Here is a 17,143-nt window from a genome sequence, read left to right as displayed (position 1 = left end):
CTTAACTGATGAGTTCTCTGGGTCTCCCTGCCTCCAGTTTAGTTGCTGCCCGCCCATTCTGGGATTCATGGGGATGAAGTCCCCTGCAGCCACAGGAATGACTTGTTTTAGGTGCCAGTGTCTTTTGAAGATGTGTCCGTGTACTTCACCAAGACAGAATGGAAGCTTCTGGATGTCCAACAAAGGATCCTCTACAAGACAGTGATGCTGGAAAACTATCATCATTTGGTGTCCCTGGGTAAGGACTGGACACACATATCTAATTCCCCTACTCTGTTTCTGTTTATTTTTAAGTTTCTTTGTTTGTTGGTTACTGTGAGCCCAAGAATAAATGCATTTTCCCATCGGAGCAGTAATCTCCTGGAGCCCGGCTTTTGTCTCAGTAGGACAGTTTTTAGCTAAATGGTTTTGACCTGCAAGTGGTAAATGCGTGGGCCCCCATCGAACTTATTTTGCATCTAAAATCACATGTTAAGTAAAAGATAGATGCACATTATCCTTGAATATTTATATGCTGCTGTAGACTTTTTTCATTATCAAGGTGGAATTGTACATTCATTTCATATTATGGAGTTCAGCTGCTCTTTTTCCTTGTATCAAGGCTAAGACGTGCACTCGGCTCTCCAGCCTATAGAAATCGGGAAAGGAGCTGGGCAGGACACCCCCCACACACACACACAAACACAGACACCGCTGCCGTCGGCTTGCAAGGGTCTGTTCGCTCCATTTCTTTCCTACAGATTACATCTCCCTAATCTAAGCACACAGAGGGAGACTAGTTTCTTCCCCTTGGTTCTTTCTGACCCTCACCATGCAGATCCAGGGCTCAAAGGGGAGTTCAGGATTCGTCCGTTGAGTTTGGCATAAAGGGACTGAGCCATCTGTTCTGTTCAATGATGGAAATGGGGCTTCAGCGCTCAAGGCGCAGGCGTGCCTCAGCTGTGTCGGTTCCTGACCCTCCCCAGGGCCTTTGTGTGCCACCTCCTGCAAATCCCTGCCCTTAGTCCCGTGGGATCTTCAAACAGATTCCCCCATTTCCCACATGCCTGCTGCCCTCCCCTGGGGCAAATAGTAACGTGGTTATGCTCCTGACCCCAGTCCCCATGGACTTTGGGCTGCCCATGGCCACTGCGGGCTCCCATACGTTCAAATTCCTTTGCTTCCATCAAGAGAATCTGTCCTTGCTCTGGGCCTCTGCAGTGGCACTCTCTTAGAGGCTTCTCTGCTCTCTGTTCCGGGCGATCGGAAGGCTGGGCTGAGTACAGGAATGTCACTGATCTGCGTCATTTCCATGGACAGGATTTTTATCCACCAAGCCTCACCTGGTCTCCTGGCTGGAACAAGGGGAGGGGCCCTGGACAGCAGACATCTGGAGAACACCGGCCACCGCGGACACGCAGACAGGTGATTGTGGGGCGCCGGGCTGGCTGCCCTGAGCCAGTCGCAAGGAGCAGCCGCCCAAGCAGGGTATTGTGACCACTTTGGGTGGGAAATTCCCTTTTGTGGCCCACTTAAATCGCCCAGGGAGTCCCCGTTGAGACCCTGGGTGAAGACAGCACCTCTTGCCGTGTCCCTCCACTGCCTCCAGCTCCCTCCCGCGCCCCGTCCCCCGTCCTGATCTGTTTCTTCTCAGCTTTGGTGTGGGCCTGAGGCGGGAGAACGAACCCTAAATAGAGCTGCGGGGAGAGCGACCCTGGTGGGTGCTCTGTGTCGTTACAGGAGGCGGGATACAGACTGGGACGTCGGTTTCCGCACAGAAGCGTGGTCCCGAAGAACTCCCGGGTCCCGATCGTCGGACTGGTGACGATCGTCCGGTGGCCTGGCCGTCAGGGGACGCGCCGGAGCAGGGAGTGAGACGGGCTCCCTCTCCGCAGACGGGGTCCAGCAGGGGTGACCCTCCCCGGTCGAAAGGTCCCGGCAGCCCGTCTGGGGCGGCGGGAGAGACGCGGCCGAGGAGCAGCCCCCGCGTCGGGCAGGAGCGGGTTCCCGGGCGGCAGGGAGCGCGCGGCGCCGAGAAGCGCTACGTGTGCCCGCAGTGCGGCCGCGCGTTCAGCCGCAGCTCCAACCTCATCAAGCACCGGGTCATCCACAGCGGCGAGAAGCCGTACGCGTGCGGCGAGTGCGGGAAGCTCTTCCGGCGGAGCTTCGCGCTGCTGGAGCACCGGCGCACGCACAGCGGCGAGCGGCCGTACGCGTGCGGGGACTGCGGCAAGGCCTTCACGCGCAGCTCCAACCTCATCAAGCACCAGGTCATCCACAGCGGCGAGAAGCCGTACGCGTGCCCCGAGTGCGGGAAGCCGTTCCGGCGCCGCTTCGCGCTGCTGGAGCACCGGCGCACGCACAGCGGCGAGCGGCCGTACGCGTGCGGGGACTGCGGCAAGGCCTTCCGCCGCAGCTCCAACCTCATCGAGCACCAGCGCACGCACCGCGGCGACAAGCCGTACGCGTGCGGCCAGTGCGCCAAGGCCTTCAAGGGTGTGTCGCAGCTCATCCACCACCAGCGCAGCCACAGCGGCGACAGGCCTTTCACGTGCAAGCAGTGCGGCAAGGCCTTCCGCGGCTGCTCGGGGCTCAGCCAGCACCAGCGCGCGCACAGCGGAGAGCGGCCCTACGCGTGCCCCGACTGCGGCCGCGCCTTCAGCCGCCGAGCCAACCTCTGCAAGCACCGGGCGCTGCACCGCCGGGACCGGCCCTACGCGTGTCCGCGCTGTGGGCGGCGCCCCCCGGAGCCCCGGGCCGCGCAGGGGGCCGAGCCGCGGCGGCCCCGCGCCGGGAATGGCCGTTGCGCCGAGTGCGGCCAAGCCCTCCGGGCCCCGCGGCGGCCGGGCCGGCCCCAGAAGCCCCGCGGCGGGAGGAGGCCCGCGGGGAGGAGCGACGGCGGGGCGGAGGGCGAGGCGGCCCCGGGCGACGCGGGCTGTGCGGCGGCCCCCCGCGTGGTGTGACACGGCCGGGCTTCGAAACGGGGCGCCTGGTGCTCCTCTCAGCCCGACGACGGTGCCTGCGGGCGCTGCAGCGCGTGCTCCCGGGCCCGCGGGCCTCAGGACCCCTGTGGCGGCGGCGGGAGGGGGCGGGGGCCACCCTGTGCCGAGAGCCCCTGTCCCCGCCCCCCGCCGCTCGCACCCGCGCCTTGGGTTCCTCTTGCGAGACCGTGGGCTTCAGCCCCAGACTGCTTAGTGTTTCCGGGTAGAAGCACTCCGAGCACTTTAATCCTTTAAGCGTCTGTCAGCGGAGGGGACTTGAGGGAACTCTGCGACTGGACTGTGTGACGTCACCGCAGACTCATCAGTTCAGAAATTGTCTGGAAATGGACTTGGGCAAAGACGTTCGTGGCCTGCCCCAGCCGGCTTGTCCCGCCGCACGAAGGGATGTCTCTGAGCCTGCCGCTCGAGAGAAGGAACAGGACACCCCGCTAGCACGCTGAGCAGGGACCCCTTTCTTTCCCGGGCCACTTGTCCTTGTGCCTGAGAGCCACAGCTGCCCACGGGTGCCGCCGGCTGCTTCTCCGAGGAGCCGCAGCGTCCAGCTCGCATCTTCCCAGAGGCCTGGAGCAGGGCTGCATATGGGACACACTCTGATCTCTCACGGGACAGGGCTCCAGGCAAGGCGTGTCTTCCCTGTCCACCAGGCTCACCCTCCTCACTGCCTTCTGCTCCCCCAGACCCCACCGGCGAAGACCACCCTGGGCTCTCCGCCCCTGCTCCCCACCCTCAGTGCCTAGAGCTTCCCGCAGCACTGCGCTCTGCCAAGGCAAGGTCCTGCGGGAAGGCAACAAGCTGGGTTAGGGATTCGCACAGAGCGGCCGGCAGTGGCTCTCTCGTTGGATCTGCCTTTCATATGACATTTCTTATAATACTGAAGATTCAGCTGCTTTGAATATTTTCGCATTCAGGAGTAATGTAAGTTAAAGATAGAGATATTTGCCTCATGAGAGAGTTAGAAAATCGCTCCTTAAATAAGACTCCCCGACCCTGTGAGAAGACCTCAGGGGAGAGAAAACCGGCCCCTCCTCTCCCCCCTCCTCCTCAGCCCCATGGAGACAGGGCGGCTGGCAGTGTCCTCACCGGCTTGCCACCTCCTTCCAGCCCTCTTCACTGCCAGGCTCTCTGGCAGGCAAGTGGTAGGTCCCCACTGGGCCTCCGAGGAGCCTGGGCGCCTACCCTGCCACACAGGAGAGGTTCGACTGGACATCAGGACAGTGAGGGAAAACCTGGAGATGCAGAATTCCTTCCGAGCAGGCATCTTGGAGCTCTGATCACGAGGATGACCCCAAAAAAGAGAGATACAGGTAGACAGAAACAAAGACATAAAGAAGTTTGATCTACCTATATCAAAAAGAGTTTGATACTATTTATGGAAAGTTCTAGAGTTCTTATATCTTGCTTTTATCTCATAGCCCCTTTCACTGGGTCTGTGTCCCCTTGTCCTTTGTCTTCTTTGTGTCACGTTCATGTTTGCTAGCACTTCAGAAACATGTGAAATGAATATGGCCCCCTTAGCACTTTACCTCCAGCCCCATCTGAGGGGGTCAAATGGATCTGCATCTCGAGGTTCTCCAAGGGAAAAAGAAGTATCAGCAACAGTGTCTTTGAAGCCCATGGGCAAGTCATTGGGAAGCATGTGTTTCCCTGAGGCACAGACGATCTTTGAAGGCAGGCAAGGGGTCAGGAAACCAGTCCCCGTGCAGAGCAAGGAACAGAGGCAGGAGGCCACGCACGTGGACTCCACTGTCATTCGGTTCCACCATGGCCTGGCCAAGATTGGGACGACAACCACCACGTGAGGGGAACCAGACGGAGACCAGATCCATGGGCTCCCGTGTCCGTTTCCATCGCTCTCGTAAGTGAAGAGCATGTGACATCATCCCATCTGTCCCCCCGGACAAGCCAACTTCACTTCTCCCGTGAACTCCTTTTCTCATGGGACCCGTACCCAAAGGTGACTGGCTACAGGGGGTGATGTACAGGTGTTTTCAGCAGAGGGTGCTGGACATTTGTGCTCTGGTTTTGGAGCACCCGAAAGGCTCCAGGGTCCCCAAACACTTACCCAGATAAATGACATTTAAAATAGCACTGCATCTTCTTGTCAGTTCTCTGTCTAATTTTGCTTGTCTTCATGACATTTTCACTGCAGTGTGATTATGAGTGTCATTTTCTTTCCTGTGTGGAATAAAAGCCAGACCACTTGCTCTCTGACACCTTGGACCCTTTGCAAGAGCTGTTTAAAGGCCATGGCTCCTCCCCCATGTAACTGCTATATTGTCCTGACTGAATTCATTTACTTTAGGGGCAAACAAACAAGGAGGCTGTAAGAGTGCTAGCCTTGAACAGAGCCCTCTCGTGCTTTAAAGTGAGCAGATAGCAGTTGGGTTAAAGGTACCAGGAAAGACTCTGAGTGTGGAACTCGGGGGCGAGCCGAGAGACTATGTTTGCATGAGGGTAAGGCAGAAACCTTGGAGGGCGACACACCTGGGAATCAAGGGAAGCCATCTGAGGCCGGTGGGACACCGTGACTCGGAGGCCGGGAAGGGCAGAGAGGCACAGCAACACCCTGAGAGACACAGCTGTGTCTTCCCTCCAGTTGCTTTTGTATCTTTGGGCAACATGGCAGCACCCACACGCCCTCCGGTGTGGGCCCGTGCAGCCCCGCGTGGGTCTGGACACAAGACGGCTCTGCCTTCACCCTTCTGGCTGGCGCTCGGGCATCTCAGGCGCGGCAGGATTGCCTCCGCCACAGACGGCTCTCCCGACTCCCCAGGAACGGCTCAGGACCTTCACGCCTTTGCCCAGCCTGAGGGACACAGCCGGCCCTCCGCCGGGGTGCTGATTGTGTGTCTTGCTAGGTAGCAGAGGTGACGACTGGGGTCCCGAGGCCAGAGCAGGGGTGAGTATCAGGGTGGTAGAGGTCAAGGGACTTCGGGCAGAACGAAGGGAAGGAGGGGGAGCTCACGTGTGGTCAGGAGCCCTGGAAGAGCAGAGGGGTTCCTGCAGGATGGTTGTGGGGTCCCTGGGAGCACAAGGCAGGAAAGCCTGGGATGCTGGATAGAGAAGTTTGGTCTCTGGTTCCTGATGAGGGGCAAGTTTTTGTTAGCATGAAAGAATTATTCTCAGATGGAGGAGGGGAAGTTCACATACATTATAACACCATCATCAGCCAGACGGTTCTGATGTCCATTACGTGAGGAGCCGTGACGGTCTGGTGCAGGCAGCCACAGCTGACATTCTCAGGCGTCCCATTTGCCGTGGCATTGCCCACTGGTTGCCTCCAACACAACTCTGTGACTTCACAGCACGGGGGTGTCTGTGACTTCACAGCACGGGGCACACCCAGGCTGGGAAGTCACGGCTTCCTCATCTCTCTTACATAGAGGTGTAAGTGGCATGTGTACACCTGTGAAAACATCAGCACACTGAAGATGGTGACCATAAATACCCAGCACCCCAAAAGCTACCTGTCCCCCCTCACTGCGGCCTCCCTGCCCCTCCCGGCTTCCCATTCCCACAACCGCATTTGCATGTGTGTCGGTCCTTCACTTCACACTGCCAAGCACCGTTCCACTGGGTGGATGGACCACGAGACCTCCTGGACACTGGCTGATGCACTTTCGGGGTGTTGCCCCACGTGGGGCCATGACATTCGTGCACAGGGGTTTGTGGGGATACGTGGAACTCTCATGTCCCTCTGAGCCACCCATATATCCTTTGGTAAAGCACTCAAATCTTTTGCCCATTTGTAATTGATTCGTTTGTCTTTTCCTGTGGTTGTAAAGTTCTAGATACAAGTCCTTTGGCACACATGTTTTGCAAATATTTTCTTCCAGACTGAGGCTTGCCTTTCTATTTTCATAACAGTGTTTTTTGAAGAACAGACGTTGTTTTATTTTGCAGAAGCCCAGGGAATGGATGTTTTAATTTTATGGCTCGTGCTTCCTGTGCCACAGTTAAGAAGCCTTTGCAAAACTCAAGTCACGACAGTCGGGCCCTCCGTCTTCCTCCGGGGACCGTGGAGCTTTCGCTCTTACGTTTGGGTCTTTGACCTATTTGGACTTCATGTTTGTGTGTGGTGCGAAGTGAATTCACAATTTCCTTTTCTTCCGTGTGGGTGTCCAGCTTCTCCAGTTCCGTCCGTGGTGAAGGTGATCTTTGCTACTTGTCCGGCAGACTTCCACTTAGGTCTCCGCTGGAACTAGGTCACATGGCCACCCTGCGCTGGAAAAGAGGCTGGGGAAAACCGGGGACAGGACTGTCAAGACCTGTCACCTGAGGCTGAGCCCACTGGTGCCCTGAACAAAATTGGGGTCTTATCCCCAGAGGAGAGGCCGGAATGTAAATTGGGTGATGTTATGGATTGAATTATGTCCCCCCAAAAGCCATGTTGAAGTCCTAGCCCCCAGTGACCTCAGAATGTGACCTTATATATAAATAGGGTCTTCGCAGATCTAACTAGTTACGATGAGGCCCTACACAGGTAAACCTGGATGATGTCACCTCATGATGTTTAATGCAACTGTATCCACAGAGAACCAATAAGGGCACATTCACACGGTCCAGGGTTTAGGATATGGACAGACCATTCAGATGCTGCCCCCTCGGCTCCCAGGAACATGCTTGGTGTGTTGGAGGCCATGTGGCTGGGAAGCCAGTGCTGAGTTCCTTCTCGCTCCCCACTGGGGCCCAGGACAGAAGAGGCACATGTGTGGGAAAGGTCCGTGACTCCCGGCTCCTTCTCTTTCTCCGCAAGCAGGATTTCCAGGTTCTCAACCGAACACCCCCGGCAGCCAGGCAAACTGCTCCGCACACCCAGGTTGCTGGGGTCAGAGAGCAGAGGCATTGCTAGCCGTCAACAGCCAGCCCGCCGCCTCCTACCGCCCTCCTGCCTGGCAGCCCCGGGACCCCTCCCTGCCACCCCCCCACCCTGTCATCCCAGCACTTCCTGCCTTCTCTTCCCTGCCCGTGGGTCAGGCCCAGGGCAGCTGTGCAAGCACTTTCCAAGACTCCTGCGTCTGCCAGGCTGCTGGAAGTGAGAAGAGGTGCAGAGACAGCAGGTAGGGGAGCTGAGTGTGCGGGGGGCTGCCCCCTGCATCCGGCGGAGAGCCGTCCGAGCGGGAGTCTAGGCGGTTCCGAGGACACTGAGCGTGCTTCAGGCCTGTGATCAGCAGCACAGAGCTTCGGCCCCGGCGCCCGCGTCTCTCGGCGTGGAAGAACCAGCCTGTAGCTCAAATGTGGCAGAATTTTCCCTGATGGAAGGAGACCCTGCTCCTGGCCCTCTCTCAAAGCACTTGCACGAGAAACCGAAAGAAGCCTCCTGCCAGCCTCAGAGCCCAGGAAGGTTCTTCACAAGGGTCCCAGAGGCACCTATTTGAAACGCACTCTCGAGGAAGGTGGGCCCCTTGGCTCCCGCTCTAGCCTCTGGCCACCTGCCTGCCACAGAGATAAAGCTTTCAGTGTCCTTAGGATAAAGGCAATTCACTAGCCCAGATGGCCACACTGACTACCAGGCGTAATGAGCCATCCTGGTTCATGGCAAGTTTGCCTGTGACGTATCTGCGTGGCCTGGTGGGCAATTCCGTTTAACGCTTCATAGTCACATTGTTTGCTTTCTTTTCGACACTTGGGAAGAGGACTGTGGGTGGGCACGACCTTTAGTTTCTCTCAAAACGGGCAGGTCAGGGGGAGGGGCCGAAGTGAGAGGATGTAGATTTGGCACAGGGATGACCGTGGGCCCACGGAAGCACTGGCTTCTACCCCCACCCCCCGCCTGTCTGGGACTAGAGACAGTCGCACTTCACACCACTTAGGAGACCCTAAGAGCTCAGGTTGCATCTGAGGGCGGTTAAAAAGGAGATGGAAACTGAGCAGCTTTGTATCCGTGTATCCTAACTCCCCTGCGCGCCTATGGATCATATGCAAGGTTTTATATGCTGGGCAGACCCCAATAAAGCTGGAAAGAAAAATTAAATTAAATTAAAATTCTAAAAACGTTTAAAAATTAAAAGAGAGATGCCTGGAATGCCAGCCAAAATACAAGAAATAAAGAGAAGGGTCAGAAAGGAAAGACGTTAACAACCGATTAAAGAAAACCCCCTTGAGAAGACAAAGGCCCCTCAGCTCCAAACCAGATTGCCCCAGAGCTGGGCCGAGCCTGGTGAACATTCCTGAACTCCCAGGATAACTGGAACCTCCTAGAAGCTTCCAAACAAAAGAAATCAGCCACAGCAGGAGGGGATCCGAGTGAGTGGGCTATCCAGGCAGCTCTGGAAGCCAGAAGCTGGAGTCATGCCTGCAGGCTGGGTGGTCGGGGGCAGCCCTGCGACTCCCTCCCCCAGCCAGTCACTCACCCAGCAGGGGACAGGAAGCCCAAGTTCAGGAACTATACGTAGTGGAAGAAAAGCTGCTGGACCACACAGGGCAGAGGCCCCGGGGAGCAGCGGCGGCCATCACCTTGCAAGCTGGGCCGTGCTGCCTCCGTGTGGGGCAGAAAGCCCAGAGAACAGGCACGGTGCTGGTTCATTCTGTGTGTCAACTTGGCTAGGCTAGGTTTTTGGTAAAACACCACTATCAGAGTCACCGTGAAGGGATTTTTTTCTTTTTTTAGGCGAGATTAATACCAAAATCAGTAGACTCCGAGGCAAGCAGATCGGCCTCCATAAATGCGGCTCTTCCCTGAATCTGCAGCCCCCAAAACTGTGTGGGCCCATTTCCTGGTCTGTTGCTCAGGAGAATCCCAACTGATACAGTTATAAGCCTGGAAGCATGAACATGCAGCTACTAGACAGGCCAATGAACTGCAGTTATCACGGGACAGTTTCACATAATGTCACGAATTGGATCGATGCAGTAGACAAAATGAGTCGGAATGTGAAGGAACCAAACAGTACAATCGTCAAACTTGGTTCTGGAGAAACACAGGAAAGTGCATGAAAGGAGAGGCAGTTTTTCCCAGTCTGTGGAACAAGTTTTCAAAGTTATTTATACATTTGGCTTCTCTTGTGGGTTCAATAGTTCCCCCCCCACACCCAAACAAAAAGACATGTCGGAGTCCTGACCGCCAGCACGTGCGAGTGTAACCTTACCTGGACACAGGGTCTACCCAGAGGCCATCGAGTTATATGAGGTCGTTAGGGTGGGGCCCTGAGCCAACGGGACCGGGTCCCTCTAAAAGGGGGTCATTTGGACGCAGAGACGGGCACGCGGGGGAAGGCCACATGAGGAGGGGGACAGAGCTCGACGTGAGGTTTCCCCAAGCCCAGGAACACCACTGATGGCCAGTGACCACCAGAAACTAGAGAGGCCCGGAGCCGACGGTCCCTCAGAGCCGCCAGGAGGAGCCACGTCTGCCCACACCTGGATCTCAGACTTCGGGCCCCCTGGTCTGTGAGGGAAGGGATTTTGCTCGTTTGAGCCACACGGTGTGGGGGGCTTGGTCATGGTGGCCCTAGGAAACTCATACTGTCCCCAAACACCCTTAAGCAACACATCCTCAGACCGTTACCCAATACAATTAGAAATACACAGTAAGAGATGACCACAAAGTCTTGACAACTCAGATAAGCTCTACTCTGCAAGCTTAATGTCCGTGAAGACGTGAAAGCGAAAATTAGAAACACCCGTAATGCAAAGCAAAGAGGGAGATTTCACTCGGAAAGGTTAGTCTCTGGCCTCAGTTATTCAAGATGGAAAATGACAAAGGAACGTAGTTTTCCTCTTCAGAAATTAGAGGAAAAGAACAAAAACTAAACCCAAAGAAAATGGACAGATGTAATTAATAAAATTAAAAGTTGAAGTTAATGAAGCAGAAAACCAAAAATTTAAAAAGAAAAAAAGGATAAAGGAAAAATCAAAATTTTATGGTTTTTTTTTCCTTTGTAAAGACCAATGGAATGTATAAACGGGAAAGGAGCTATTGTTGCAAATGCCGAAGAAACAGAAAGACTCGTGGCAATACACCTGAACCTTTACAGGAAACTAACTTTACAGACCCTGACACACGTAGAGGCGCTAATGATTTTTTAGAGCAGCATCTGATGAGACCCCATTTATGCAGAATCACAAGTGTGTGTGTGTGTGTGTGTGTGTGTGAAGTATAGCTAAATGTGTGGGAGGGGCATCTGTGAGGAGTGGGTTTGCACTCCCATGAGCTGGTGTATGCATGTGCGTGGAGGTGGGTGTGTGCATGGGGAGGGACGTGTGAGTGCGGTGCACGTGCATGGGCTGAGGCGCAGAAAGCAGGGTCCCCACAATGCCAACGCGCGAAACCCTCTTGCAGATACGTGTCTGCCCTGTAGGAATTCTGCACAAGGCCAGGCTTCGCAGGAAGCACCAACACCCAGTGGCCTCCCTGAAGAAACACAGCATAATTACTGTGAGCATCTCCTACCTCCAAAGCTCACGGGTGTGCTGTGCTTTTTCCCATCTGCTGGGCGACACGTGGGCTGGGTCCAGCCTGGGACTGGTATGAATACAGCCGCCACGAGCAGTCATATGTGAGTCTGTGTGTGGACACATAAACTCATCTGTCGGCTGATTGAGTACCTGCTAGTGGAATCACAAGGTCATGGTGGCAGGTGCATACTGGCCATGTTAAGACGCGGCCCGACTGCCTTCTACAGTGGTCGTATCCTCCAACATTTCTACCGGTTCTTCGGCACCCTCGCCGACACTTGCCACCAGCAGACTTTTATCTCGTAGCCGTTCTAATAGATGTTACATGCTCAGGGATTCTGAGAGCTGATGGGGAAACACCACCGTATTTGGAAATGAAACTGTCTGAACGTTCACCTATATTAAAACAAAGGGGATACTCGGAACTCATCACACCCTATTCCACCAGCTTACTGCCATCCCCGTCACAGCCAACAGCACAGCGCACTCCGGTGAGTCTCTCCCCGGCCTTGCGTTCCATGACATGGTGCGGGTGCCTGGAAACTGGCCTGGTGGACGGACTGACACCACCATGGGACTCGGCATACGCTACAAACCAGGGCTTGATCCTTTATTGCTTGGTTGATTGTGTAAACTTGAGTCTGTAGTCATTACATTGTGACTAGCAGAAAAGGGGTGTGTGTGTGTGATACTCTTCCAGTATCAAAAACTATGCTCTAGCTCAGCAAAGGTGTGCCTCGTGTCACCAATGAACATGGGAAGTTCCCATGTACATCTTTGTTTCGCTTCCTCTTACTCATTAACACAAATGAAAATAGCGACCAACACATGGGAACCATGCTCGTGTATTTACATCCTTCGTATCAGTAAAATTGGAAACTACTCACGAGTGTGGATATATACACATGCATGCACACCGAGAGACACACGCACACATACGCAGACCCACACATTTCCTTTCCTGGAGAGCTGCTGTCACCTGCCCAGCCTGTCTGTGCAGCATAGAAGGCATCAGGTTTGGCCTGGGAGGGTGCCTGAGGCCAGGAGAGCCCAAGGTGGGCCCGGAGACCACTCTGGGCCAGTGGCAGTGGCCACAGATCAGGCTGTGAACCTGGCTGTCCGGGGCCTACAGTCAGGCCCCTCCTGACAGGCCTATTGGGTGAGAGAGGGACCCTCTTGGCATCAGCTGATAATTATCCGCTAGATAATGGAGACCCAACCCAGGTTGGGCACCAGGGAATCTGAGGGTTCCTGGCTGCCTCAATCCTGGTGGTGCCCCTACTCTCTCAGCCCCGGCCTGGTGCAGGCTCTGGGGCCATGGGCCCATGCTGGCCTGGCCTGTGGCCCTCTGCCAGGTGGGTGTTCTCCTGCGCAGGGAGCCAACCAGCCTTCCCTGGGAAGTCCAACAGTGCACAGACCACACTCCCTAACTAGCCCCCACAGGTCCTTCCCTTACTGTATACCTTCCCCCACTGCTGCCATCCTGTCCTTGGCCAGACCGGGGGCTTCCCTCCAACCAAGCCCCAACCCCATTGCTCTTCTCCCCCTTAGTAGCCATCCTCCCCCTGAGGCCTGCTATGGTCCATTCTCCAGAAGGCAGCCCGAGAGGCACTGTAAAAACATAAATAAAAAATTTTGCCCCTCTCCTGCCTACAACTTTCTGTGGCTCCCCATTACCCTCGGGGTCAGCCCAGACCCCCCTGTCCGAGGAAATGGGCATGGCCCCAGGTGGTCACTGCCTGTGTTCTGACCTCACCGTTCTACCTCACACATTGCTGTCGCTCTAGTCACTCTGACCTAGTTAGAGTAGCCCCAGTGGGCCTGGCTGGCTCAAGGCTTTGCTCCTGCGAGTCACTCTTGGGTGTGGCCGCCCCACCCACCCCACCCCTTCTCACCTGCTCTCCCTGTCTCCCAGACATCCCGCCCCTGCCTTGCCCCATTGTTTGTGACACAGGTGGGGCCCCAGAGGCAGGTTAGCTTGCTCCCAGAAGCCTGGCCAAGCCATAAACTTCTTCCCAGGTGCTGCCGTCACAGTACTGGCCGGACCTTCTCTCCTGCACACGTCAGGCGCCCCTCAGCCCACACGCACCAGGGGGCTCTCCTAGAGACCGACTTGCACCTGTAAGGCCCTTTCCGCGTATGTGCCTGTGTGCAAAAGGGCGCGCCTCCCGATTTCTCCCGCACCCGGAGCAGGTCAGGCTGTTCTACGGGCCCATCTTTCATCCTGTTGCCACCGCGCAGGGCAGGGACAGAGGCTTCGGGAGAGGAAAGAGCTGCCCAGGATCCACAAGGGGCAAGAACTGGAGCTGGGCTGTGCACCTAGGCAGGCACGGGGCTCTGCGGGCACAGCACCCCGGGCTCCCTGGAGGCGCTCCTCCGGTTCCGTCCCCAGCTCAGATTCGGGGCCAAGGCGGATGATCCTAAGGCCCCCCCACCACCAATTTCCTGAGCCTTGGGGGTGACAATGCAGGGAGTGGGTGATGAGCGAGGCAACAGCAGACCAGAAGGGGAGGAGGCCCATGGTGGGGGACCCCCAGCCCTGCCCGTCAGCTCCCTGGACCAGCCTCTGAGCAAGGGATCCTCACCCGCACACCCACCCACGAGGCGCACCGCCAAGCATAGGTCACAAGGGGGCGGCTGGGGGGGGGGGCTCTGCTCTGGCCTGGCTCCCCACCTGCCCCCTCTGCGCAGGGCGTAGAGGGGCAACGGGAAACTCGCTGTTGAGTGGTTGTTGATGTTTATTGAGACCAGGTGAAGGGCGGGAGCCTGCAGCAGCAAACCGCTAGAGCACAGTCCGGGGGGCCGGGAGAAAGCTCTCGGGCCACAGGGCTACACAGGCCAGGGCCAGGAGCAGGCCCTGCACACACCCAGGGCTAGCGGGCTAAGAGGACAGGGAGGGACAGCAGGGCACTGGTCTGGGGCTAGCTCCAGGCCCCAAAGCCCAACGGAACAGTCAGAGCCGGTGCCGCCCACGGTGCTGGGAGTGGGCCTCATCCCCGCTGGGAGGTGGCCTCGCCAAGCCCCTGGCACTCAGGCTTCAAGGCTCGGGCCATCGGGTGGCACATACATGGGCTCGATGTGGGCCCAGCTTCGGGCCTGCTCGTCGGCCCAGCCAAGCAGCTCGGCAGCCCGGTGCAGGAAGACCAGGAGCAGCGTGTGGACATCGCCCTCGGCCGAGTGGGCTGCGCTGGGCTCCGCCTGGAAGTAGCGGCGGAAGAGGCTGCCCAGGCTGTAACCCTTGCAGCCCTGGGCCCTGGTGCCATGGCTGTGGGCACGGTCCAGGCTCCGCAGCGCGGGCAGTGTGTCCAGGCAGACGGTGTCCGCGGGCAGGCGGGCGCCCAGGCGCCGCAGCTCCGTGCACAGCAGCGGGAAGTCGTAATCAAAGCCGTTGTGGGCCACGAGGCAGAGGGGGCCCTCCTGGCGGCTCAGGAAGGCCTGCAGCGTCCGCACCACAGCGGCGTCGAAGCCAGCCTTCCGGCACCGCGCCAGGCTGGCACTGCTCAGGCCAGTGATCTCACTGGCCTTGGCCGTGAAAGGGCGCTCCGGGCTCATACACAGCGTGAGCTTGTCCAGGACCCGGGGCAGCACAGGGGCACCAGCCTCATCTCGGTCTGGGTTCTCCAGGGAGGAGCGGTGCACTGCAAACAGGGATATCTCGGCCACCTCAGGATTGACACTGGGGAGCCCGGTGGCTTCCAGATCCAGGAAGACGAAAGTCTCTGCCCGGGGCGCCTCAGACATGGCGATGTGCTCACGGGGACAGCAGAGCCTAAAGCTGCCAGGGTAAGAGGCACAAAACCTGAGGGCCAGAGTGATGGGGCTGCCTGGGCCCAGCCACACACAGCTGCTTCCAGGGCCAATGTTCCAAGTCCCTTTGTCCAGGATGAGGCCTCCCAGGGCCTTGGCACGCTCTCCATTCTGTGTCCCAGTCCCTCCCTGGCCACTGTCACTACTACCAACTAGTAAACAGCAAAAGGTAGGGCCGGTCTGCGCAGATCCCAGCCTGGAGGCCTCTGCCACCTACCTCCAGGTACCTGAGAGGCCAAGTGCACCAGGCCCGTGTCACTAGGGACCCAGGGAGGGGCCAGCCCGGGATGATATCTTCACTGAGACACCTTGGCTGGGAGCCTGCAGTCCTAGGGTCATTTGTCGGGAAACAGGCAGCCTAGCCTCCTTGGTTTGGCCTCCACTGGCCTCCCTGGCACACCAGGTGCCTTCCCCAACTGGGCCACCTGCCTCTGGGCTCCCGGCGGCTGTCCTCACCGACCCTGCTGCGATGGCTTACCTGGGGCGGGTGTTGGCCGGCTTCCTGGGCTGCTGGGCACCTGTCTCCACACAGGCTGCTCCAGGCGGCCTTTAATCAGTGGCCATGGCCCGCCCCCAGCCGCCTGTTGGGCAACGAGGAGGCCTAAGGCCGCAGGACCTGTGCAGCAGGCTCACCGCCCCCTCGCTCACTCACAGGCTGCTAGACACACGCCCTGTGTTTACAAATTGGAAAGCAGGTTCCTGGGCCACACGCAGCCTCCCCACAAGCCGGGCCATGGGCTGGAGGAACGTGTCATCACAGGCTCAAGGAGGAAACACGAGCCACCCGGCCTGGCCTCCAAGTCTGACCGGGGCCAGGACTTAGCAGCTGACTGGGGCGACTCCCAGCAAGGTGGCAAGTCCCTTTCTCCAGAGCAGAGTTCCACCCGTGTCACAGGGACCAGGCTGGCCCCCATGAGGCTAAAGAGAGCTCGGGAGTGGGCAAGAGGTGTGTGCATGTGCCCTGCTTAGCCAAGAAAGGGAAAGGCGCCCTCGGGATGGGACCTGGGTGTCACCCCAGTGACCTTGAACACTTTCCACGCTGCCTGGCTCCCACAGGCTCCCACAGGCTCCCACAGGCTCCCACAGGCTCCCACAGGCTCTCACAGGCTCGCCTGCCAGCAGGAAGGGGAGATGGTATCTGTTTCACGGGCACAATGACCCATAATATCGAAGAGGCCTTTAGCTGAGGCTGCCAGGAAGGAGGAAGAGGCGAGGCCTCACCTGGCAAGCCACGTGGGCTCCAGCTGAGCCAATCCTGCCCCACCAAATGACGAAGGATGAGCAACGGGAAAGGTGGGGGTACGAGGCTGCCTCTGCAGCACCCCCAGCCCCGTGGGAGGGGGAGGGAAGGCCAGCCCCTCAGAACCCGGACAAGAAGGCCCTCCCTGGCCAGAAAGTGGGCAGCATTGTCCTGAGGATCTCGTTCCGGAGCGAGACGTGTCCGCCCTCGGCAGTGGGTGCCCACAGGCCCAGCCTCCTGCCAGGGGCACAGGCAGGCAACTGAGAGGCTGGCTGCGGCCTGCCCGCTGCGGGCCCGCACGAGTCCCTTGGCAGGTGAAGCTGTGGGTGCAGCCGGGCAGCAGTGAACCTGGGCCTCCGCCAGCGGTCTCCTTGTCTGCAGCAGCCAAGGGGGGGCTTGACGAGGTGAAGGCACAGAAGCAGGTGAGGCCCACAGCCAGGGCCAGCCTCTGCAGTGGACCAAGTGTTGGGAGGGAGGCCCCTCCTCGAGGCCCCTTTGGCCTGTGGCTGGTCTGAGGGAGGCAGAGGCCCCACCAGTCATGCCTGTTCCCATGCTTGCAGGGAGGGAGGTGGCCGTGACAGGCGCACTGCTCAGGGTTAGGGAGATACTGGCTCACCCTGGGAAGCCCAGAGAGCAGCTTCCTGGACAACCAGTCAGGCTACCGGCAAGAATTCCCCAGGCCGGTGCAGGGAGCCCTGGGGAGGAAGGAGGAGGGAAA

At 57.9% G+C, this 17,143-nt stretch overlaps 1 protein-coding gene across 1 annotated transcript; it reads right to left on the bottom strand.

Annotated features, from left to right (window-relative positions):
- Window positions 1-14,109: 14,109 nt before the first annotated feature.
- On the bottom strand, window positions 14,110-15,714 carry TREX2 (three prime repair exonuclease 2). The gene is made up of 2 exons (XM_044234655.1): window positions 15,664-15,714; window positions 14,110-15,153 (listed from the first exon to the last, which is right to left on the bottom strand). Exon 2 carries the CDS (start codon window positions 15,117-15,119, stop codon window positions 14,409-14,411), a length of 711 nt encoding a protein of 236 aa, XP_044090590.1. The 5' UTR covers window positions 15,120-15,153; window positions 15,664-15,714; the 3' UTR covers window positions 14,110-14,408.
- Between the last annotated feature and the right edge of the window lie 1,429 nt (window positions 15,715-17,143).

Source organism: Neovison vison, chromosome X (assembly GCF_020171115.1).
Source record: "Neovison vison isolate M4711 chromosome X, ASM_NN_V1, whole genome shotgun sequence".
NCBI lineage: Eukaryota > Metazoa > Chordata > Mammalia > Carnivora > Mustelidae > Neogale > Neogale vison.
The sequence above is the reverse complement of the archived record's forward strand: the minus strand, read 5'-3'. Positions and strand labels throughout refer to the sequence as shown.

Excerpts from the sequence above, each read along its gene's own strand:
- TREX2 (XM_044234655.1), bottom strand. The coding sequence starts at position 15,119 with ATGTCTGAGGCGCCCCGGGCAGAGACTTTCGTCTTCCTGGATCTGGAA.